Below are 24,521 nucleotides of genomic sequence, written 5' to 3'. Positions count from 1 at the left end.
AAAAACTTAGCTTACGTTGGTCTTAACAGGAAGCAGTTGGATTCAGCCATGTAATATGAGGCAATGTATCCACCTTAATCAATAAAACTAAATGCAAACACTTTCAAAATAAACCAATACAACGCCACTTTTAGTAAGCGAATACTCAACGCTACAAAATTTAATTCGAATATTGTATTCTAATCGAATACTCAGCTTTCAGCTTGGCCCTTAAAACATCTATTTTGAAGTGTCTGTTCTGACCAGATTTTTTTTTTTACTTTTACTGAGAATATCTTGTTGTCTTCAGACAGCAGCTACTTAATCAGTGGATACAGCAATTCTTACAGGTATTTATCAAAAAGCATCAGAATCCTTTATACATAGTATTAGCGGCCAGGAGCTAGCGTGTTAACCATGTCTCCACTCGCCGCAGTGTTACGTAATCCTCCTCGCTTCCCTCTTGATAGTCACTGCTTTTTTGGCAGACGTGCGGGGGCGGGTTTCGGGGCTGACCCGCGGTCAGAGCGCAGGTGACGAGATGTTTTTGAGGGGCTTTGCGGTGTTAAAGAGCGTAGCGGGCGCACGGCGTGTTTATTTTGGCAGCCTTCTGGGTGTCTTCTCTCTGCTTTTAAAGGCAGGATGATGCAATGTGCCTTCCTTCCTTCTCATGTGAGACACGCTAGTCGGCGCGGGAGGGGGGTGTCGCTGAATGAAGCTAAGCCTGGATGTTTGCACTGCAAGGGTGGGCGGTCGCTAAGCGACGGCGGCGTGTTTGTTTTATTTTTAGCCGGAATCACTGCCGGCGCGAACGCACCGCATTTCTGCGCTTGCGTTCTCCTCTACGTCGCCGCGTGGGGTTTCGTTTTTCACAATGGCGTCGCCCTGGTTGTGAAATTCAAAGCGGCGTATTAATAGTGTGGCTACACATGCACACATTCCGTTGAAAACAGTTGTAGTCATCCCTGGAGTGGAGCAGTGGCCTTTTTTGGGCACATGCCCGCTACTGCTGGGCAATATGATGACAGATAGTGCCAAAACGATAGTAAATAATGTATCGTCATGAGCCCCTCGTATTGTCATTATCGGCAGTTTTAATAATTGTTTGGATGTTTTGCAAAACCGGAAAGTGTTCACAGTGTTTTTTTTTTTTTTTTTTTTTTTTTTTTTTTTTTTTTTTTGGACAAAGAAAGCCCCATTCATTTCCAAAAGCCAAAATATTTCAAGTTTTCAGCCCATTTTTTTTTTCTCGCTCAAACTCTGCCAAATTTTGACAAAATTTCATTTCCAATGGCTCGTTCATGTTGCATGTTTTTGTCTTTCACACTTGCTGCAAAACATACTGTATTGGCCCGAATATAAGACGGCCCTGATTATAAGACGACCCCCTCTTTTTCAAGACTCAAGTTTGAAAAAAGACTTTTTAAACACCAAATTTTTATGCAGAAAATAATTACAGTATATCTGAAACAAATGATTATAACAATATATTTGAGAGAAAAAGCATGTTATTTTACCTCATACAAATCTTAATATCTGAACATTTAAATATGTAAACTAAAGTGCAATCACATTCGTAAATGAATGGCTTCTGGTTTTTGAAATGTAAATAAACCAATCTATTGTGATAAAACAACAAAATTGCAATAACTGCATTAACCATCAAATTGAAGCCTAACTGTAACTGTAGTCTTGAAACAAATTTGACTAAGGAAAAACATTGCAATAAAGTAATGCAAACTGGTTAAACTTAAGAGGAGCTGAGATCTGTCATGACAGAACATCGCTTCAATGATATCTGGCGACATCTAGCGTCGTGAATGGGTATAATGTCTAGACCGCGAATATTAGACGACCCCCACTTTTTCAGTCTTTCAATGCAAAAAAACACAGTCTTCGGGCCAATACGGTATTTTGTTTTTACAAAAAAAGCCCCATTCATTGCCAAAAGCAAAATGTACAATTCTGCAAAATTTTGACAAAAATTAATTTCCAATGGCTCATTCGACACCCACAAAAACGTATCTAGACAAGTTTCCTGAGCGAAACATGGGCGGTGCCATCTTGGAAAATGTCTCTTCCGAACTTCCGTTTTAGAAAAAACCTCATTAGTTGCGGTTGAAGTAAGCAGTGTGTTGATAAAGTTAAAACTGCAAAATTAAAGCAGAGGAACTCACGGAATCTCCAAAAATAGATTCAGCACGACGTAGATGAGACGTAGATGAGATTGTATGATTGTTCTTATCACTTCGTTGTTCATTTGTGGACAAAATTATAACAACCTGTCAGCCTGTGTTGAAGTGAGGTGTAGATTGATATGCCGGCCACTTGAGTGACCAAAATTAAATTGAATTGAGTGAAATTACAAAACGTTTTACCTCCTATTGGTGCGTTGAATACGGCAACACGACCCTCATATTGGTGCGTTGAATAAGGCAACACGGCGTTCATATTGGTGCGTTCAATACGGCAACGCGGTACTCTTACTGGTGCATTCAATTAAGCCTGTCGCAATATGCAATAATTCCATTTATCGCGCGATAAATAAAAATGAAGGCGGTAATTTTTCCGCTGCGATTTATTGCCTTGCGTGCACGTGCGTGCGCGCGTGCGGCAGACGTGCTGTTAAAAGTTCGGATTCCTCGTTACCAACTGCGCAAAATGCATCTTCGTTCCAGGTCCGGCAAAAACTAGCGCCGGGGCCAGTCGTTCCCATTATATCCTATTGTTCAACGTATACCGGCCGCGTCAGTGCTCCGGAGTGACTGTGGACCATCTACGGCGCGCCGGTGTTGTTGACATGTGGGCGCTCCCATCAGGAGTGACATTTCACGCGGGGCGGCTATTTTTCGGCACAACGCCGGATATTTACAACAAAGTCCGCCAAAAAATTGTTACCGACTTGGCTGCTACGAACAACCTCGCTTTGACAACGAACAGCTGAATGAAATTAAGAGCGCTGTGCTTCAAACTCGTCCTGTTTATGAAAGTCGATTGTCATATGCTGGTGTTGTGTAGTAATGAGCAGACGTGACTTCAGCAGCGCTTGCTAACTTTTTTAATGCATGCACACACTAGATATCATGAAATGGCAAACTAGATGTGCTACATCCCATGCCATTGGCTACGTGAGCCCAGAGTGATTATGGGACACGTAGTCCATATACTACATCGATGAATTCTAAACTGTCATGACTGAATGGAAGTTAAGAAGGCCAAGTTAATCCATACCAGTGACTATAGATAATGTTGCAAATATTGTTAATTCAGTACGTGACACAGATGGATCCGGACCACAAATAGGATGTCTTGCTCATGTAGTAAACCTAGCTGCTAAGAGAGCTGTAGCAATCAACAGTGTGCCACTTTACAAACAGTAAAACTTGTTCTCAGCACTTTTATACAAAATTTCTTCAGATCAGTAAGAAGTAAGCACATAAATATTATGCACTAAAATACATGTTTATATGATGGCAATTTAATTTTTGCTCGTTAGCAAAAAAAACAACAAAAAACAACGAAACAAAAAATATAATTGTTATTTTTTTACAGCACATTAAATGTATTGAATCGGATCGAAAATTGTGTCCCCCGTATCAAAAATCGTGCCGAACCGTGACTTAACTGTATCGTTGCATCCCTATGGAACACCATTGCAGAAGCTATGAGGGGAAAAGTTTTCATTTGCCTAAATGCTTAAGTTATTAAGTGCATTTTTTTTTTCAACACATTTTATTTATTCTGTATTTCTGTGTGGTATCAATATTGTTGTTTACTTAAGAGGCATGGTCTATTGTTTTTAGTTGTGATTTCTTAAAAAGTATTTTTGAATTCAAGAGTAAATATTTATCGCGTTTAAATGGGTGTACTTGATCTATTAATATATACAGTATTCTCACTGTGTTATTGTAAATTGGTTTTTAAAAAATTGGGGGGGTGAGCGCAATAATATCGCATATCACTATAATTTATGAGAATAATTATCGCACGCTAAAATTTATTATCGCGACAGGCCTACGTTCAATACGGCAACGCGGCGCTCTTATTGGTGAGTTCAATACGGCAACGCGGCGCTCTTATTGGTGCGTTCAATACGGCAACTCGGCACTCTTATTGGTGCGTTCGATACGGCGACGCTCCCATTGGTGGAGAAAAGTGAGTTTGACTCCTCTGCTGATTTACTGACGCAACATTCCGCTGCCAATCTTTGCAAGTGCTGCAGTATTAATGATTATCTAATTTTAGAACTAATTTAGTGAATTATTTAGTTAGACCAACAAAATTGTTTTCTGTACCATTTTGCAATGTAATTCAATGCGTGACAGGTGTCTAAAAAATGCTTTCAAATGATGTTTTGAACAATATACTTGAATTAAGACACCCCACACCAGCGCGCCCAATCACAACCAGCTGCACGCGAGCCCTTTTTTAAATCAAAGCAGCGGAACAGCTACTAGATGTCCCTATGCAAGTATACCAGTGGTGCGAGAAATCCCCACACCACACACACATGGTGCCAAAATCAGAGCCACTCCAACATTGTACAACAAGAAAAACATGTAATTATTTGCTCTTTTTAAAGAGCATATGACACGAGAAAAAAAGTCTTAAATGGCATTATTATGTGAATTAGAATCATATTTTGAGGCGATTCGACTATATACAACAATTTAACAAAGCACAGATGACGAGAAATTAGTCTTTTAATCTGCCGGTTAGCCACGCCTACCATTATAGGGCTTTAGCGTCCCCAACAGGTGGATGACGTCAGCGGTAGACTGGGCTCATCGGTTTTACTATTCAGCCCATTGAGGGGGAATTATTCAGAACGAGGAAAACGCGACGAAGAGAGCCGCAAAATGTCATTGTTTCAGTCTCTCTACTCTAATATTTTTACAGGATATTCTTTTTATCCAAGTATTTTTCCCCAATAGCTATATAAATGGCTTGAGAAGGACCAGTCAGCCCGTCGAGGGGGAACTATTCACAACGAGGAAAACGCGACGAAGAGAGCGGCAAAATGTAATTGTTTCTGTCTCTTTACTTCAATATTTTTACAGGATATTCTTTTTATCCAAATATTTTCCCCAATTGCTAAATAAATGGCATGGTCATGACAAATAACAGTCTTGTGCTGAATGGAATAGGAAATAATGAAAATGCATTCATTCAGGACGACATGGCAAAATTACTCCATAATGGTCAAAACTGTCGACTTCACCTTTACTGTCGCACCTCCCGAACGATATTTTATGACACCTAAATCGGACATATGTCATTTCCCTTCCCCGGCTTCGGAGAATGTAAACAAACCAGAAGGCGTGACAGCTAGCCGACATGCTAACCCGAACCGAGTGATGTTTCAAAGTCTTCGAAGCGGAAAATCACACATAACTATCCTGGATTATTTGACATGACGACCCGGTTGTCGATTGTCTTCGCGGATCAGCAAACCGCCCGGCGGAGAGCAATTTACAGTTCGTTCCCCGGAGGAGGGTGGCTGGAGTTGTTGTGCAGCTAATGTGCTGCTGCTAATGAGCATTAGGAGAGCTTTTTACATGCCTATCAATGATCAAACGTAAGTAGTCCTTCATTTAAAGGAAGTTTGTAGTGTTTGCTTTGTAATCGCTGTATTCGTATTTGACATAATACAAAACAAGATGTTTACTCACTTCCTCGTAAGTCCAATGGTCCTACAGTAAATATCCACGGTGAATGGGAACCTTTTGAAACTCCAAAAAGGCGCATACGCCTCTCCCTCATACAGAATGATTTTTCTGCAGCCGTTTGGCTGGCGTGATGAGAAAAATAAACGTATTAATCCGCAAAATCAGCTGAATCCTTCGTCCTCATACACAACAGTACACTGTAGCGTGAAGAGGACGTCTTCTACCGTACACGTCACAGCGCCCTCCTCCTCAATGCAAAACCGAAGCCGGAAGTCACTCATTTTCATGGCGCGGGATTCAAAAAACTAAATAAAAATAGCGATCGCTTCCACACACATCCAAGCGGCCCATATCATTCAGGGGCATAAAATACCGCGTGTATTATGAAATAAACATGCTTTTTTCGTGTCACAGGCACTTTAATATCTTTTTTAGGGCTGTCAAATGATTTAAATTTTTAATCGAGTTAATTACAGCTTAAAAATTAATTAATCGCCTACTGCCCGAAGTTAGCTGGGATAGGCTCCAGCACCTCCGCGACCCTCGTGAGGAATAAGCGGCATGGAAAATGAATGAATGAATAATCGCAATTAATCGCAATTCAAACCATCTATAAAATATGCCATATTTTTCTGTAAATTATATATATATATTCTATAAAACGTTGGAATGGAAAGATAAGACACAAGATGGATATATACATTCAACATACGGTACAAAAGGACTGTAGTGGGCATTTCACTCTACTGTCATTTAAATCTGTCTATGCTGTCCTCACTCCGAAGCGTCTACTTTTTCCAAAGCTAGACAGCTAGTGAACGACGCCTTAATAATCAGACTTATTCCTTTTTCATCTGATTTATTAATAAAATGGCCTCAAACCATTGTCCTCTTTAGACCGTCGCATTGCATTAGCAACAACGTTAGCTTAGCACGCTATACAGGTTCACTAAACATAAACAAAAAGCGTCTTATACAAAAAATAGAACATTTCGCTTACTAACATAATATGTACATTCTTTACAACAACCATACTTACGGACAAATCTTGTCGAAGGATCATATAAGCACAACATTATCAGCCCAAGACGTCGTGCAGACATAATGAACTGGAAAGAAAACAATAAACCATGTCGCAAAGCAACCACAAGAGTTCGCTGTTGGACAGCACAAAATGTCTTGCTGTAAAACTTACCAAAAGGCAGAATACTTTCTGAGCGGGACATGTGCGTTAATTGCGTCAAATATTTTAACGTGATTAATTTAAAAAATTAATTACCGCGCGTAAACGCGATAATTTTGACAGCCCTAATCTTTTTATTTAATCAAATCATTAAATATATACTAAATCGTAGGGTATCGTGATATCAGATTTTTTTCCATTTTGCCAGCACTAATGTATGGAGCCAACTTGTCAGGTAGAACTTTGACCCAGTGAGGCTCCGGCGTGACTGTTTGTTTCCCGGCCGACCAGGCTAATAGCATTAATAGTGTAGCGCCGTGTGTACTGGAAGAGGCTTTACAGACAGCGCTGTAATCCTGCTCCTCTTCCTTCTCCGCTGCGATCTTGGTCTGTATTGTCAGGAACTCTGGCGTGAAGTCATTAAAAGTGCTCCATCACTTAGCAAGCGTTTAGGCCATCCAAAGTGCTGACGCGCACCAAAAAATACAAGCAGATGATTTACAGAGGGCTCATTGGAGCGGCTACTCAGGGAATGTTTCAAGCACTAAACTGTTTAACACGTCCGGGTTTTATGACTGGACTGGAGAGGCCTTTCTGAGTAAACTCACTGACTGATTATACTGACAAGTAATCAATTAACAAATTAAGTGTCGTTTAATTGTTTGGAGACTTTGAAAATTGGCTGTATGCTCTTTTTTTGGACTCTGTCAATAGTGAATTGCAATGACAATAAAGGAATTGAATTGAATTGAATTGAACTGAATTGAATTGAATTTTCTCTTATGTGTTTACTATGTAAAGTTTTTCATAATTCATTCATCTTATGTACCACTCATCCTCACGAGGGTGATGGAGTCTATTCCAGCTGACTATGGGCACTAGGTGACGTACACCCTGAATTGTTTTTTTTTCATTATTTTATTACTTAAAAGGGATGTCTCGATCCTATCACGTGATTGGAAATCGGGCCGATCACGCCATCTTTCAGAAGATCGGAATCGGAATAAAAGATTCAGGTTTTTAATAAACAAAATATACATTTTTTCTGCTTAATGCTCGTGAAGCCTCTCTCTCTCTCCCTCCTGCTGCTTTTCTCGGTTTCCTAGAGTTATCTATTTAAAGTTAACGATGATTGACGGGGGTAGCTTTTATCTTGCCAGAGAAGCTTGGTAGCTCTACCATCAAAGGCGCACTTGTGTCAATCATCGTTTAGCTTGTTAAACACTAGCGGGAGTGTGCTGTGGCAAGTCATTGTGTAAGTGAGAGGCTTACACAAGAAAAAAAGACAAGCATTTTTCTACGTTATTCTTGTTTTAAAATAATTCATATTATGAAGGCGGCACGTGTGACAGTAAAGTGTTTAAAACTTTTTTTAACAAGGTAAGGTGAAATATGGCACATCATCGTTACAGCTCAAGCTCGACATTCATGGTGGAATCGATGCTGCTGACAATGAAAACTCAGTGTCTTTACTAGAGGTGCACGATAATTATCAGTCTGATAATTGCCGATCCAATAATAGGAATTATGAATAAATCCGATAACATTATTAATAGGCCCGATAAAATTTTTTTTTTGCACTGTGTCAGTGGATTGGGATGTGTGCGTTTGTTTCCACTCCTGTTTTGCCATCATGGAAAGTTTTGTTACTGTTGTAGACGCTGTATTTTACCATCACTATGTCTGAGAGCAGGCTCTACCATCGAAGGCACGGATGTGTTAATCATCGTTTAGCTTGTTGAGGCCGAGTTATGCTTCCGCGTCAGACCTGCGCCGTCAAGGAAGACCCGATTAATGACCCTGCGCAGTAGCCTGACATAGTCCTATTGAATTTTCAAACCCTAGCGTCACGTCGACACATATGACGTGGCGGAAATGGACTATGATTGGTCCGCTCAGATTGTTGTTTCCGGTTCAGCGCGAAATCACCGCCATTATCAAACATGATTTTGATACGCGCAAAAACGGACCAAGCCGACGAGAGTATCAACAAAGAGCAAGCATGACAACTTCTACAATGGTTCGTTAAGACATTGTGAAGATTTCCAAATGGCAAGCAATTCTTGGGAGTAGATTGCTGAAAATACGGGGCTGGAGGTCAGCCAGCGATTGAATAAAAGAATGGAAGGACCACACAAGAATGTGCGTGTTGGGAATCGAATGGCCACTTGAAGCGGTGACCCAGTCGGCCAGAAACGGCCAGCTTTTTATCACTTTATGCCGTATTTTTTGTTGCTGCACTTCATCATTTATTGTGTACATATGTTTGCTGTGAGTCTGACTTATTTACGTGTCACACTTCAAGTATATGAAGAATAAAGCACAAGTTTGGTGTCAAAAAAGTTGTTTTGATGTTTAATTTTCCACAACAGACATTTCACACTCAATACATCATCAGTGATTGAGAGTGCCTCGGTGCTTTTATGATAACGTTAACATCAAGGCTTCAAACGCATTTTGGGAAGTTCCATAGCCGCCATAAATCTGCTATGGCTTCCCACTGGCTGGTTGTAGGACACTGCAATCAAATCGGGATGGAGGGCTTTGCAGACTTCGGACGCAGTGCTCGACGCCAGTTTGAAGCTAGCCGCCACAGCTAGCTGGTCTCCACCGGAGTCTAGAACTCTCTGTGTCAAAAGTCGGCCAGACCACCTCGAAACAGTCTTCTGCGTCGCCTGTGCCTCAACATTTGTGTGATCAACATTCATACAATGTTGATGAGCTGAAGATTTACATTCAAGCATTCCATCTTGCATTATTTTTTTCTCCGTTAAGCTAGACTAGCGGAAGTCAACAAGTATGCCCCAAACCCGTACAAACATAACGCCACACCCCTCTAGTGGCTCGGCGGTAAATTACAGAGCAACGCGTTCCCTCACCGCAGAACTATCGAATGCTCATTGACGCCGTAGTCACTTCCCCATCACCGCAACGCAGGAGCATAATTCAGGCTTTAAACACACTTTAAAACGTCTACCCTAGGACGGATAATCGCCTTAAACTTGTAATGGTAAATGGTCAGTACTTGTAGAGCGCATTTATCTGCATGGTTACCATGCCCAAAGCGCTTTACATTAGCACACATTTACCCGTTCACACACACAATCACACACCAATGAGGCTGCTGCCATGCAAGGCGCTATCAACCCATTGGAGGCAAATCAGGGTTCAGTGCCTTGCCCAAGGGCACTTGGACAGTGGGCAGTCGTAGCCGGGAATCGAACCACTGACCCTTCGGTCCAAGGACAACTCCAGCTACCAACTGCGCCATGGCCGCCCAGATTAGTTAATTAGTTAGACTATATGGCATGTCAGCTACACTAATATTGTCCGGAGATTTTATTACACGGGCGAGAGGAGCACATCATTTTTTGAATGGCACCTAGAGTACCAAGTATAGCCAGGCTATCCGTATAATAATCTGATACAAAGGAAGTGACGTCGTAGAGCGCGCCATTACGCATTACGGCATTGTAAACAATGGAGGCGAATGGTACAGACTCGGCTTTCCTGCTCCTCTCTTTACAACTGAAAGAGCTTGTAAATTTTACGCTTGAATATGTCCGGAGAAGACACTGAACAACGCCGAAAAATTGTAAGCTTCCGGTTCAGAGGTGACCCGTGCATTAGATCGGGGGTGTCCAAACTTTTTGCAAAGGGGGCCAGATTTAGTTTGGTAAAAATGTGGGGGCCGACCTTGGCTGATGTCCTTTATGTAGAACAATATATTTAAGCACATTTTAGCAAGCCATTCTGTGTGTGACATTTACGTTATTATTATTTTTTTAATTATTAATTTCAACAATCTCGCAACTAGCCTTTGTTCGACTTGGCCTGAACGATATTGGGAAAAACTATTGCTGCGATTTTTTTTTTGGGTTTGCGATATATTGCGATAATATATTGCGATATTAAAAAAAATTAATATATATTTTTTTTCAAGATATTTTCACAAGATGACTTAAATAGCTGTTTGGAAAGACTTTAGATCACCACAGTGTACAGTCATCCCTTGTTTTTCGCGGTTAATGGGGACCAGAACCCGCCGCGATAAGTGAAAAACCGCGAAGTAGCCCACCCCCCCATTTAAATTTTTTTTTTTTTTTTGTGTGTGGTTTTTTGCCCAATGTATTTATTCAGATTTAGCATTGGAAAGAGATACATACAGGTTGACCCCAAAAAAAGTTTACACTCAGTTGACTGCTTGTTTAAAAGCCATTGAAACATATCTAAATAGGTTGTCATGCTTAAGTGATTCATTGAGGTCACTCAATGCAGTTGGTAATCTCTTGTCTCTACAATTCCTGTGCTTCTGCTGAAAATGAAGAAAACTTTAGCTGTACCTGAATTGCTGCGTGCCGGTCTGACACCTACTGAGATTGCAGCAAATCTGAGAATATCCAGATGTGCAGTCTACAAAGTTAAAAAGAAGCTGAAAGATATTGGAACAGCCTCACGAAAACCTGGGTCTGGAAGTGCCGATCTGTGCGGACCAAAAAGTTGATTGACAAGGTGATATGTGGCCACCCCAGAGTCCAGATCTCAATCCCCTGGATTATAGCATATGGGCAACTGTGGAGGACAGTGCCTGTAAGAAGCCACAAACTTCTGTGGCAGCCTTGGAGAGGTCCATTGTTAGATCTTGGGAAAAGATGACAGCATCCTACATAAAGAAGCGTTCCGCAGGCGCCTGGAGGCTGTTGTGACACTTAAGGGAGGACACATTGAAAAATAGAGTGTACTGTACATGTTCTTTACAATAATGTATAATTTGTGATTCAATTCTAATTCTAAGCTGAATAAACATGGCATTTAAGTTGTATTATGGCAGTGTAAACTTTTTTTTGGGTCACCATGTATAAGACATGCCCCCCCCAACTCCCCCCCCAAAGTGATTTAAAAAATGTATATAAATGTTTTTTAAGCACTTCAAATTTCATAATTATGATAAGTTTTAAACATAACTGTCCAACCAAATCATTTTTGAACAAGAATAAAGTACTGTAGCAGATAAATGCTTGGCTTTATTAAATGCTTCTGTTTATCTACTTTAGCTGTGACCGTTGAAGTGACATGTAGAAATTTCAAACTCCTCATGATCACTTCTGGCATTTAAATGTCTCCAACGTCCCCACAGTACACACATTCATTCCAGAGCGGCTTCCTTGCAACTGTTTAACAAGTTAAACGATGATTGACAGATGCCCGTGTGAAGTCTGCTTCTTTGGCCAGATCAGAGCCATTGTTGTGCCGCAGTGACTGAGAGGATCAAAAGGCTGGGAGAGGGAGGGTAGGAGGCTGTGCGCAGACCAGAAAGTGAGGCGTATGTGGAAAAGAAAAACTACCGCACGTGCTTGCGATGGGACTATTGCGCACACGCACATCGCGATGGCGATGTTTAAACGATATATCGTTCAGGCTTACTTTCGACTCTCGGGATCTTGCGAAATACTGCTACTGTGAAATTAAACTAGCTTCAAGTTAGTTCAATTTCTCGCTACGTATCTTCCCTGTAATCTTGTCATACATGTCAGTGTGTCTTGTTTGGTTATATCGCCTAACATTGAACTCTTTAAAAACAGCGACTGACTCTTTGCAAATGAGGCAGACACAGTTGTTGCATATTTTAGTGACGAAATAGTCCAATTTCTATCTATCCTTGAAGCATTGGCCGTTGCAGTCAACTTTCTTTTTTTTGTTGATTGTCACCATTTTAGAAAATTGGGAGGAAAGGGTCACACGGTGTAATGTTGCTTACAGTGCTGCTGCCTTTTAGTGGGTACATGAGCAGCAGCATTTACTGTGTAAGCTAATTCATATGCTGGTAGCAGTACTGCTGACCAGTTTATTAAGTCTGTGTGCGGGCTAGAGCAGGGCGGTAAACCGAAAATTTACCGTCACCGAAATTCTTAACGATGACCGACGTAATTTTGACCATGTCGGTAAATTCGGTAAATTAATAAAACAAGAAAATATAGTCTTTTCATCCCGCTTTGATTCTGTGTTGTTCGTCTATGTTCATTCCCCTTTAAGAAAGCAGTGAATGTGCTTACGTAGGGAGTCACGTGATCATCAGGAAGCCAATCAAACAAAAGCCCGGTAAGCTAACGCTAGCAGCTAACGCTACAAGCAAAACGTGATGGAGTGTGGCTTAAGGGAGGTTCACCAAACTTTAAACCGACATTTAGTAGACTCTTGGTGGCATCCAGACGGGCTTTCACCCGATGTCCTCCTTTGTTCTCACGATTTCCGGAGATGGTGCTTTCAGTGCTTTCTACTGATAGCCAGGCTAACGCTAGCTAGCGGCTAACGCTACAAATGAACGTTATGGAGTCGGATGTGAGGCTCTAACCTTGTCAAAACGGCTGAACTTAATGAGTGGATTGGGCACGGACTGCATCTAGCAATTACTATGTGGCGTTATTTTGTATCTGTCTGTGTGTGATTCCTCTAATAGCTTTTGTGATGGTAAAGAATTCCGCATAAAGTACAATCCAACGGCGAAACTTATAATGACCGAGAAATGGCCCCAGCTATTTTTATTGTGCGTGCATTTATTAAAAATTGCACTGGGGAGGGGGGGGGGGGACCTTAAACCATAAAGTAAACACTTGTATTTAATAATTATATCACATCAGCCATTAACAATAAGTTGTCTTTTTGAAGTGTACTATTCAAGCTGCAAGTCATTTGTGTTACAATTACATGTTTGCACAGTCATATTGATTTTGACAATGTACATTGTTCAAGTCATACACGCTGTTATAAATGTTCATACTTGAATTCTTATTGCTTACAATACATTTTTATAAACTTAATGTTTAGACTGCATGTACAATTATGAAATACAGTATATGAAATTGAATGCTGGTAAATAAATCAACAAGATATAGTTAATCTGTATTTCATGCGTTGATTCAGATTTTCAAATTACCGTATTTTTCGGACTACAAGTCGCTCCTGAGTATAAGTCGATCCAGCCATAAAATGCCCAACGAAGAGAAAAAAAACATGTACAAGTCGCACCGGAGTATAAGTCGAATTTTGGGGGGAAATTTACTTGATAAAATCCAACACATAGAACAGACATGTCATCTTGAAAGGCAATTTAATATAAAAATACAATAGAGAACAACATGCTAAATAAATATACAGTGTACAGTGCATGAACAACGAAATGTGAATATACTGTCCTACGCTACAGCTCGGTCCTGGCTGTACAGCGAACTCCCAAAAGACAATACTGGACGTCCGTATAATTTGCTGAATCAATTTGGTCCTCGATAGAAAACAGGTTCGGATCAACGTAAATAAATGATAATTAGGTACTATTAGTAATAAGTAACAGGTTAGCATGCGTTCGCTATCATTAGCACATCGTTCAAACAACCACACAACTGGCTCTAAGTGTCCGATCGCGGGTGGAAAACACACAACAACAACAGAAAAGATGATACACGCAGGCGTTGCCTCTGTAGAGATGATTTTAAAGCATAAACAATGAAAGTAGGCTCGCAGCCGTCTATTCTCTCTCGCTGTAACTCGCCCACTCACTCAGAGCTACGTAGCTGTCCGTCTTCTTCTGGCGTGTGAGCACTCTTCTCCACGTAAACAAGTGCGAGTGCGCCCTCACGTGGGCATGAAAGCGCCACAAACTAAATGCATCCATTTCAAGATAAAAAAGTCAATAATACAATTGAACATACACTGCCAAAGGCAGAACGCGAAAGTGGCCATAGCTATAAAGAGTTATTCAGATAACTATAGCATAAGAACATGCTAACAACTTTACAAAACCATCAGTGTCACTGCAAAACACCAAAATAACATGTGAAATTATATCATAATGTGTTAATAATTCCACACATAAGTCGCTCCTGAGTATAAGTCGCACCCCCAGCCAAAATATGAAAAAAACCGCGACTTATAGTCCGAAAAATACTGTATATAACAGTCCGCTTGGGCGATTTTATCGTCATTTATCGTTATCGAGATAAATCTGCTCAATTTATCGTGATACATGTTTAAGGCCATATCGCCCAGCCCTAGTGCGGGCCAGGTGTTATTGATTTTATGACAGAGGCTGGGGGCCGGATGAAATTTGACCGCGGGCCGCATTTGGCCCCCTGGCCAGACTTTGGACATGTCTGCATTAGATGAAGTCACACACCTGGCTGCTCCTATTTGCACAGACGCCCTTTGTCGGAGCGTGGCGTTTATAAACACCCCTTAAATGTAGTGTGGACATGTATAAAATATTGTCCGAATTACAAGGCAAAAAAATTATCTGTTCAAGTATAGAAGTAGCCTCTTCGTATAAGTGAGAGGCTGTTCTAAGCAGCGTGAGCGGATTTGAGTGGACTCATTCAATGAAGCATTAAATAAGGACAATTCTTTTTCTACATTATTCTTGTTTAAAATTACTTCACATAATGAAGGCGGCACGGTGGGACAGTAACATGTTTAAGATTTTTTTTTTTTTTTCGGTATCGGATCGGGACTGTGTCGGCAGATTTTCAAAATATGGTGACTCGGGATCTGGTACAAAAATATGCGATCGGGATGAATATTCTTTTTGTTTTTGTATTTTTTAAAATATTTACAGTGCACGTCATAATTGAGTACGCCCCATCTGATGTTTCAGAAAACAGCTAACTACACTAGAAAACTCGTCATTGGCTGAAAATGACTGTCTATTAAGGATGTAAAGTTTTTTATTTTTAAATTTTTTTTTTTTTTTTTTTTTTCAAGCTGTAGGCAGCGATGGGTGCATTCCTGGACAAGCCGAAGACGGAGAAGCACAGCGCCCACGGCGATGGCAATGGTCTCCGTTACGGTCTGAGCTCCATGCAGGGCTGGCGGGTGGAGATGGAGGACGCCCACACGGCAGTGGTGGGCCTCCCGCACGGACTGTCCGACTGGTCGTTCTTCGCCGTGTACGACGGGCACGCCGGTTCCCGGGTGGCCAATTACTGCTCGGGTCATCTGCTGGAGCACATCCTCTCGGGCGGCACAGAGTTCGGGTCGGGGCCCGGCTCAGTGGAGGGCGTGAAGGACGGCATCCGCGCAGGCTTCCTGAAAATTGACGAGTATATGCGCGGCTTCTCCGACCTGCGGCAGGGCCTGGACCGCAGCGGCTCCACCGCCGTCTGCGTGCTGCTCAGCCCCAGCCACCTCTACTTTATTAACTGCGGAGACTCTCGGGCTGTGCTGAGCCGCCACAGCGAGGTGGGCTTTTCTACGCAGGACCACAAACCCTGCAACCCCCGCGAGAAGGAGCGCATCCAGAAGGCCGGCGGCTCTGTCATGATTCAGCGGGTCAACGGCTCACTGGCGGTCTCCCGGGCGTTGGGGGACTACGACTACAAGTGTGTCGACGGCAAGGGTCCCACCGAGCAGCTCGTCAGCCCCGAGCCCGAAGTCTGCGTGCTGGAGCGGGCGGCCGACGCTGACGAGTTCGTGGTGCTGGCCTGCGACGGGATATGGGACGTCATGTCCAACGAGGAGCTTTGCGAGTTTGTGCGCTCGCGCCTTCTGGTCTGCGAGGACCTGGAGAAGGTGTGCAACTCAGTGGTGGACACCTGCCTGCACAAGGTGAGCATCGGAATATGCGTGCCAGTATGCAATCGTATTGCCAAAATGATCCTCCAAAAACAATAAGACCAGTATCATGTAAAAACAAAAAGTAATTGAACTAAAATCCATGTAATTAAGATTTTAAATTGTTTTATTCTTACTGTAAAATCATTATAGGTATTAAATTTCTGGACAGTACATTTAATGCTGATTGGAATGTACTATGACATGAAAACACACTCACATTCACAACATAATGGTGATTTGAAACAGAATAGGTACTGTATGATGGTATAGTTGGAGCTAGCCGTCTCAGGTTGCGTCGCAATGTCACAAAGATCTGTTTCCCCGATACACTCTGCTTTGGCCACGTTGCAGCGCTACCGTAAAACTGCGTTTTTTGACTTCCTAGTTCGAGATGTAGTCCACCGATCTCCCCATCATTGTTGTGTTGAAATTTTGAAATTGGTTGAAATCCTCCATCCAGAAGCGAAGCATATTAAAATTGAAATTTCTCGAAATTTAGTCTTGTATAAACCGCCCCTAACTCACCCGATGGAAAGGAAGGTTGTAAAATTAAGTAGTACTATGTGAATTTAGAAGGGAATTGTACAATGCACCAAGGTTCGTCTTTGCAATCAGATATTTTAAGTTAGATTTTTTTGTGTGAGGTGTGCTGTGAAGTTTGCATATTTCTGGAATTTAATTCTTTTTAAGTGGTCTTAAAAAGGAATTAAAAAGCTTTACATTTAACTTTTTGAAACTTGCAAGGACTCTGATGGAATATCTAACATTTTTTGTGTTTATTACATTCATACATAATAATTATACTAAGAGTGTGACAATAACTCGATACAGCGATATATCGCGATATTTTGTAACCCGATATGTTATCGATATGCTCCCGCCAAGTATCGATACTTTTATTTGACATATTGGCCATTGAATTAGTTAAACTGCTCAGTGTTTGTCTAGCAATTCATTGGCGGTCCACTAGGGGCGCTCAAGAGTGGCGGTGAAGGTAAAGTGCGTACAAGTCTAGAGAAGAAGAGAGGAAGCTCCAAGTGGGTTGGAAAAAAAAAAAAAAAAGCTTCGCGGGAAAGGTGGAGGTGGAGGACTGTTAATTTTTTTTTAGAAGATTTATAACTTTAAAGAAATTAAGGGTGCCATTAATCATTAGCTCTCCAAGAGATATGAGTGGTTGTGGTTTGTTTCCTCTATATGTGAAGATAAACAATTTGCAGTAGTAGATTCATATTTTACAGCAACGTTGCACAGAAAAAGTGTCACTGTTTAATAAATGACTTAAAAAAAAGTATTTTTTTCTATTTTGAAATCTTTTTTCGTTTCAACAGTTGTATCGTAGAATAGCATGCATCAAATTTCTGACCAATATATCGATAATCGCTGCATTGTGATATCGTCAGATAATCGTTACCGTGAGCCTTGTATCGCGAATTGTATCGTGAGGTGCCCTGAGGTTCCCACTCCTACATTATACTGTATCTAACATTTTTACATAATACTCTTAACATAACTGTTTAAAGCAGTGGTCTCCAAACTATTCCACATAGGGCCGCAGTGGATGCAGGATTTCCCTTCAACAAAACAAGACCACACCTTTTCACCAATCTGGTGTTTTATAAGTGTAATCAATTGATTGCAGTCAGGTGCTGCTTGTTTTAGGAGAAACCACATTGGTTAAAAGGTCTGTGCTTAATCGGTATGAATAAAAACCATTACCCACAATGGCCCTCGAGGACTGGTTTGGAGACCCCTGGTTTAAAGGGAACTTCAGACTTAAGGCCCAAGTACACCGCATGCGTGATCGTTGCGTTTGCGGTCCGGTTCAGTGTTGCCTGCATGCCACGCAGTCCGTCAAAAACAGGCAAATCATACCGGCTGCTGCACGGCTGCGGTCCGCCAACCTCGTCCCCCCCGTGAGCTCTCGCGTGATCGCGCGCGATAATGTGCCATTTAAAACAACGAAAAACACACGGAGTCTATACTCATCAGAGAAGCAGAGAGAGAGCACATATTTTCTTTGCATATTGATATTTTAGTTAATCTGGAATTAAGAGACAGACATGACTGCATCATGATGAGATCAGGACAGAAAAACACACATAATAGGACACCTTGCAGCTTCCTTTTTTATATTGTCCTTATAGAAAGGATTGCTGCATCATAAATGATTTTGTGGGTTTCCACCTCCATGATGAAGCGCTCATCATCCATGTTCGCTGGTGTTTAAACCGTGATTAGGCACCTGGGTTGTTACGTCCAGGCCCAGCTCCGCCCATTTTGCCGGATGCGTGTCCGGCAAAAATAGAAAATAGCCTATACCATGCAGCAGGCATGCGGCACGCCGGAGGTGGTTCGCAGTCAAGCCGGAGCACTGACGCGGCCGGTATACGTTGAACAATAGGATATAATGGGAACGGATTGGCTCCGGCGCTATTTTTTACCGGAGTCGGACCGCAAACGCAACGATCACGCATGCGGTGTACTTGGGCCCTTAGACTTGTAGGCTCTAATAAGCCACAATTGTTCTCCCTTACTAAAATGTTATTAGAAACATAAAACATTGCCATTGATTTAAAAATATGTAATATTTAGTACATGTTTTGACCTATGGAGGGCGTCATGTTTTATGCACGCAATGGACGCTCGGGGTGATGACTAGGGTTGGGCGTCGATGGGATCCGGGACTAACACTCTGGTTCTCTTGGAACCATTCAAATTTTTAAAATTTCAATTACAAGTTTCGATGCCCTGACCGCCGAACGGAAAAAATAGCTGCTGAACACCATGAAGGAGATGCTACATGAAGACTAGCTCCGTTATGAGCAAATCAAATGAAGTGGCAAATTTAGCTTAGCACAAAAACGTGTTGCTTGGCTTCACACAAATGACAACAAAGTAACAGAATAAACACACGGAAATGATATCAGTGGCCTATACTACGAACTGAGTTCAACCTCCCCAGAAGTAATCCAGTTTACCAGCGGGTAACCGGAGTTGACAAAACCTGGTTGTCTAGTTTGTGGTCAGTCGGTGCTACGACGCTGATTATGAGGTTGATTAGTCGAACCTGTGTCAACCCAGTCAGAGTTACTGTGCGTTCACATTAAAGGGGGCGGACACCAGAGTCAAACACTACTTGTGACGGTGGCACGGGCACCTTACTTCACGGAGGAGGAATGCGCGATGATCATGCGGAGTTATGAGGGATTAAAATCCACCCTCACCGCAAAATCGAACACCGTTTCAGCGAGTAGAACGCAACGGGTCTGTTGACAGCGAATTTACGGATCGTGTGATTTGTGAATGCGTCAATATGCCAGTTTACTTATGTCCATGCAAAGAAATAAAGCCTGCTGTCAGGACAATAAAATAAGATTTGGTACGTTAACAGTAAGAAATAATTTATCGCACATCATCACATGAAGCAGGATAATTGTATGTTTAGTCCCATTGACTGTATGAATACGTATGTCCTTTTTTTCCCCCCCTTAGTTTAGGCCTAAAAAATCAAGCCCGACCCGAGCCCGATCATCATATTCAAGTTCAAAGACTGATATTTATATACAAGTTAAAAATAGCCCTGTGAGAAATTTATAGCAAAGTTAATTGAAAGTTCATATAATTTAAAAATTAATCAAAGTTAAAGAATTAATATAAAATATTATTCAATTGTTTTACCCTGCCTATTAAAAGAATCTGAATTGAGAATCGTTCGGAACCGGAGTTGAAATATGGGAACCGTTCAAATTCAAAGGATCCCCAACCCCAGTGATGACGTTGTTTCTCACTGTCACTAGACGAACACTACTGGGTTACGGCAATTCCTTCTACGCGGCGAGATGTCCAACACATGCGAACATAGGTTAAAAGCGGCGAGTACTTACTATTTGTGTTTTTGTCGAGTTCTTTTCATTTCCTCATAATACTTTTTGCATGTGTTTCCCTCTCATACTTCAAGCATTTTTTTTTTGTGGTAGCTTTAAAGAAATTGTTGACCACATTAGTCGCGTAGCGTATTTAAATTACCCTTATTTGATATTACAATATTTATGTATTGTTCTGTTTGTATTAATCTAAACAAAACAAGCAAACAATTCGCCTCTTGTAGACTGTTCGCTGGTGTAGCACATTTTGGCAGAACAGTTTTCCCCCCCCCCTACTCTCGTCTTGTCTCATCCCGTCTTTCCTGTTCATTGTGCTTTTGCTGCTCATTTTGTGAAATCTCGACAGTGCTGTCATGCTCATTAATGGTCTTCTGGGGTTGAACAGATGACATGTTTTTGTCGCTAGAATTATATTGTGGAAGACCGGCAGCGTAACCATGTGATGTCACCGCCCTGTGACGTCAATAACTAATTTTAAACAAACTAATTTTACAAATTGTGTTAAAACGAAAACATAAAGAGGGGTTTTTAAATTATTTTAACATAACCTACATCTTTTAAGAACTACAAGTTTTTATATCCATCGTTCCCTATAGGTTTTTACAGAACTCACATTTTTAAGTACCTAAGTTTTCATTATTGTAACTCGTTTTTACATGTTCTTACACAATAGATATCTCGTTTTTAAAGGATAGGTTGTCACATTTCTATTTGTTACTATCATGTAAAATGTGGTAATCTGGGGGTGGCGGCAACACGATTCCGTATAGTGATTGATTCAGTTGCTTTTTTACATTTTGATTAACTATTGTAGGGGAGCAGAGACAACATGAGCGTGGTTCTGGTGTGTCTACCTGGTGCCCCTAAGATCTGTGAGGAGGCTGTGAAGAAAGAGGAGGAGTTGGACAAATTTCTGGAGGCCCGCGTTGAAGGTCTGCACACAATTGCAGTTTACACAAATGCTTCAAGACTTTGAAGCTGGTTTATTTTGTCTTCTTTGAACATTTTCAGAACTCCTCACCAACTGCGGTGAAGCCGGAACGCCGGACCTGGTGTCTGTGCTGAGGAGTATCGCCACGGAGAACATCCCCAACCTCCCACCAGGTGGAGGACTGGCAAGCAAGTAGGTAACACACGAGCAAGTTTTATGGAGATGGACGTCAAATTCTTTTGGAGTGGAGGCTCCAAAGTGCTAGCTGAAGCTAAATCTAGGGGTCCCCTTGTGTTTGTTTATTTTGCAGACGAAGCGTGATCGAAGCAGTGTACAACAAGCTGAACCCCCACAAAGAAGAAGAAGGGGTGAGTGTCCATTGTTCTTTACACTACCACAACCTCACATCTCTTCAGCCATGCAACGCCAGTCCGGCTTAGCGTGTGTTTTTTGTCAGGCCGTAGTTAATTGACACTATAAAGAATCCGTTGTGGCGAAAGGTTGAGTGTAGCGTGTCACCTCAGGCTTGTGCGGAGGGAGAGGAGGAGAGTGAGGAGGGAGGCGGCGGCCCGGCGGCTCACCTGCTGGAGGCGTTGCGGCAGTTCCGCCTCCACCACCGGGGGCAGTACCGCGCAGCCCTCGAGGACTCGCTGGCCAGCTACCAGGCACGAAGGACCGACGGCGACGATGACGACGGCGAACGGGAGCGGACCGCCTCCCCTCTCTCTCCCCCCTCGCCCCCGCCCTCACCCGCCGTGGCCGAGCCCGACGCCCGCCAGGATCCCGCTTTTTGACTGCTTCCTCCTCTTCCTCCTTGTTTTCTTCCGTCATAGACACTTCTTCTTTATTATCCAAAGTTTTAATAACTGCTCCAGTGCGCTTTCCCTTCCCTTGCTCGCTTGTCACCTAGCCAGGCGGCCATTTTGAAGTCCTTCTAGACATTTTCACTTTGAAACCCCTCCACCCTACCCACCTTCTCCCACTCCTCACGCAACAAGTGGACAGGACAAAGAGTGCACGCTCAGAACTGCCTTCTTTAACACGTGGCGCCATTTTCTTTACAGACTCCAAACACACGCTTGTTTGTGTGTTGCCATGTTAGATTGTACTGTATGTGTAAGAATGAGCTGGCGACCAATCATTGCTGCTATGATTAATCTTTTGACAGTGTTTTTTTTTTTTTTTTTCCAGTTGTTTAATTCATTCACTGTCATTGGACGGAAATAGTTGTCCATTTCAAATCTGAGATTTGGCAGTGACTGAATTAACTCGTGATGTTTTACACAATTTTTTAACACCTAGCATTAATTATGGTTAGGTACACATCGATTCAATTCATGCGTGTATCCAAAGCAGAACGCAATTAACTCATTCACTGCCATTGACGGCAAGAGACGTCCAATGAATTTTGAATGGGAAGTGATTGCCCCTCCCAGTCAAAATGGATTAGACATCAATCACAGTCAATGGCAATCAATAATTTAATCAATCTGACAACCTAAACTAATAAACTATTAAACTACTTGAGATATGTTTTACTCTTTTGAGGGATGAGTTAAATGTTGACAGGTGTTCTTATGACACAAAACCAGGTGAGTCAACGTACATCTCGTAACCTTTTGGTTAAACTCTGTACAAAAGCTCACATTGCGGTTAAACAGAGCGACATTTTAAGATAGTCTTAAAGCTAACACGCCATTTTCCTCCATTTACTTTCTCCGCCCAGTGCACCAGCGAGCTGGAAGACCCCTGGTAGCCGTGGCGACCACTCACACCCCTGCTTGGAGGATCAGCAACAGTCGTCGTCGTCTCTCCACGACGCCATCTTCTTTCTCCACTTTACGGGGACTCTCGGTGTGTGTGTTGGAGTGTATGTCGGTTGCGTGTGCGTGTTTGTGCCGGCCGAACGACAACGCGATGCACATGCCACCGCCTCAAAATGGGAGGAGTCAAGATTTTATGAACTCGAGCATTAATTTTTTTTTTTTTTTTTTTTTGAATGTTGACGCCGGACTTGACAAGGACAGCGTGCGTGTTTATGTGTGTACATGTGTGAGAAGTGGATAAAGACTTTGTACGCACTTCTTTTCTCCTGGACTTCTTTGGACGCAACACGCGCATTTACACTTTCACCCGTGCACGTACTGTATGTTGTGCCGCCCTCGCAGGCCACACTGCATGAGGACATGTTCAACTTTGATTGACACTGACTGACCCCGCCTCCGGACTCTGATTGGAAGATTTGCGCAACGGCAAGGTGATAATAATCAGACATGGACGTCGTGGATGTGGGTAAGATTTAAAAAACGGTGGTGTTGGTGGTGGTATATCACTGGTTGGAATTTATTGTTGCGACCCTGAAATGCGACCCCTTGCTAGCACACTTGGAAGCGCACATGGAGGCATGTTTTTTCCTCATTTAAATTTTTTTTTTTTTTTTTTTTATGTTGTCCATGAGATTCCTTAGCTGAAGTGGTGGTTTTCAAAATAATCCAGTATGTTTCTGGTTCTCATGTTTGTATTGCTGTTGTTTGTTTGCACTCAACATTTGATTACAGAAAAAGACTATATATGAAATAAAACCAGAGAGGGGGAGCGAGAAACCCCGCCACGGATTATGTTGGTTCTTTTCTGCTGCCAGACGAAGTTTTTTTGTTTTCAAAATAAAATGTGGAAGTTGAGTAACAAGAAGTCAAGTAAGTAGCTTAGTAGTACTTGAGTTGTAACTCATTCACTGCTATTACCGGGCATAGATGGAGTTCAGTCATAGTAATTTGATGTTTATTGCTGTCAATGGTAGCCGTAAAGTATGACTGTCACAAGCGATTGAGATAAATCGTTGAATCGTTATTTAAAAAAAACATACAGTACAGGCCAAAAGTTTGGACTAGGGCTGCAGCTATCAAATATTTTAGAGGTCGATTAATCGATTAACTAGTTAGTTCGGATAATCGAGTAATTGGATAAGGAACATGAAAAATTAAAATACCTGAGCTGAGCCTCAAACTGTAGTATTTATTTTTTTAATCGGGACCTATGTACAACAAAAGAACAATTGGCTAACTTGCATAGAAAAAGTACACTAGCTTAAATGCTATAAAATGCTAAAGTTTTTTTTAAACAATGCTCTTAACCAGGGGTGTCCAAACTTTTTGCAAAGGGGGCCAGATTAGGTGTGGTAAAAATGTGGGGGGCCGACCTTGGCTGATGTCTTTTATGTAGAACAATATATTTAAGCAAATTTTAGCAAGCCATTCTGTGCGTCACATTTG

The 24,521-nt window shown here is 41.9% G+C and overlaps 1 protein-coding gene across 2 annotated transcripts in view; it reads left to right on the top strand.

Moving 5' to 3' along the window:
* The window catches only part of ppm1bb (protein phosphatase, Mg2+/Mn2+ dependent, 1Bb), a 29,192-nt gene extending 5,328 nt beyond the window's left edge, over positions 1–23,864 (top strand). Inside the window, exons 2-6 of one of the 2 annotated variants that reach the window (XM_057826741.1) lie at positions 15,583–16,425; positions 21,133–21,250; positions 21,330–21,441; positions 21,560–21,617; positions 22,976–23,864. In XM_057826741.1, coding sequence (XP_057682724.1) covers positions 15,595–16,425; positions 21,133–21,250; positions 21,330–21,441; positions 21,560–21,617; positions 22,976–23,005 — 1,149 coding nt within the window. In that variant the 5' untranslated portion in view covers positions 15,583–15,594 and the 3' untranslated portion in view covers positions 23,006–23,864. The other variant, XM_057826740.1, reaches the window with a different exon arrangement.
* The last annotated feature ends 657 nt before the right edge of the window (positions 23,865–24,521 follow it).

The sequence above is a fragment of the Corythoichthys intestinalis genome, chromosome 21 (genome assembly GCF_030265065.1).
Source record: "Corythoichthys intestinalis isolate RoL2023-P3 chromosome 21, ASM3026506v1, whole genome shotgun sequence".
Lineage (NCBI taxonomy): Eukaryota > Metazoa > Chordata > Actinopteri > Syngnathiformes > Syngnathidae > Corythoichthys > Corythoichthys intestinalis.
Note: the sequence above shows the minus strand (reverse complement) of the source record. Positions and strands in the feature narration are given on the sequence as shown.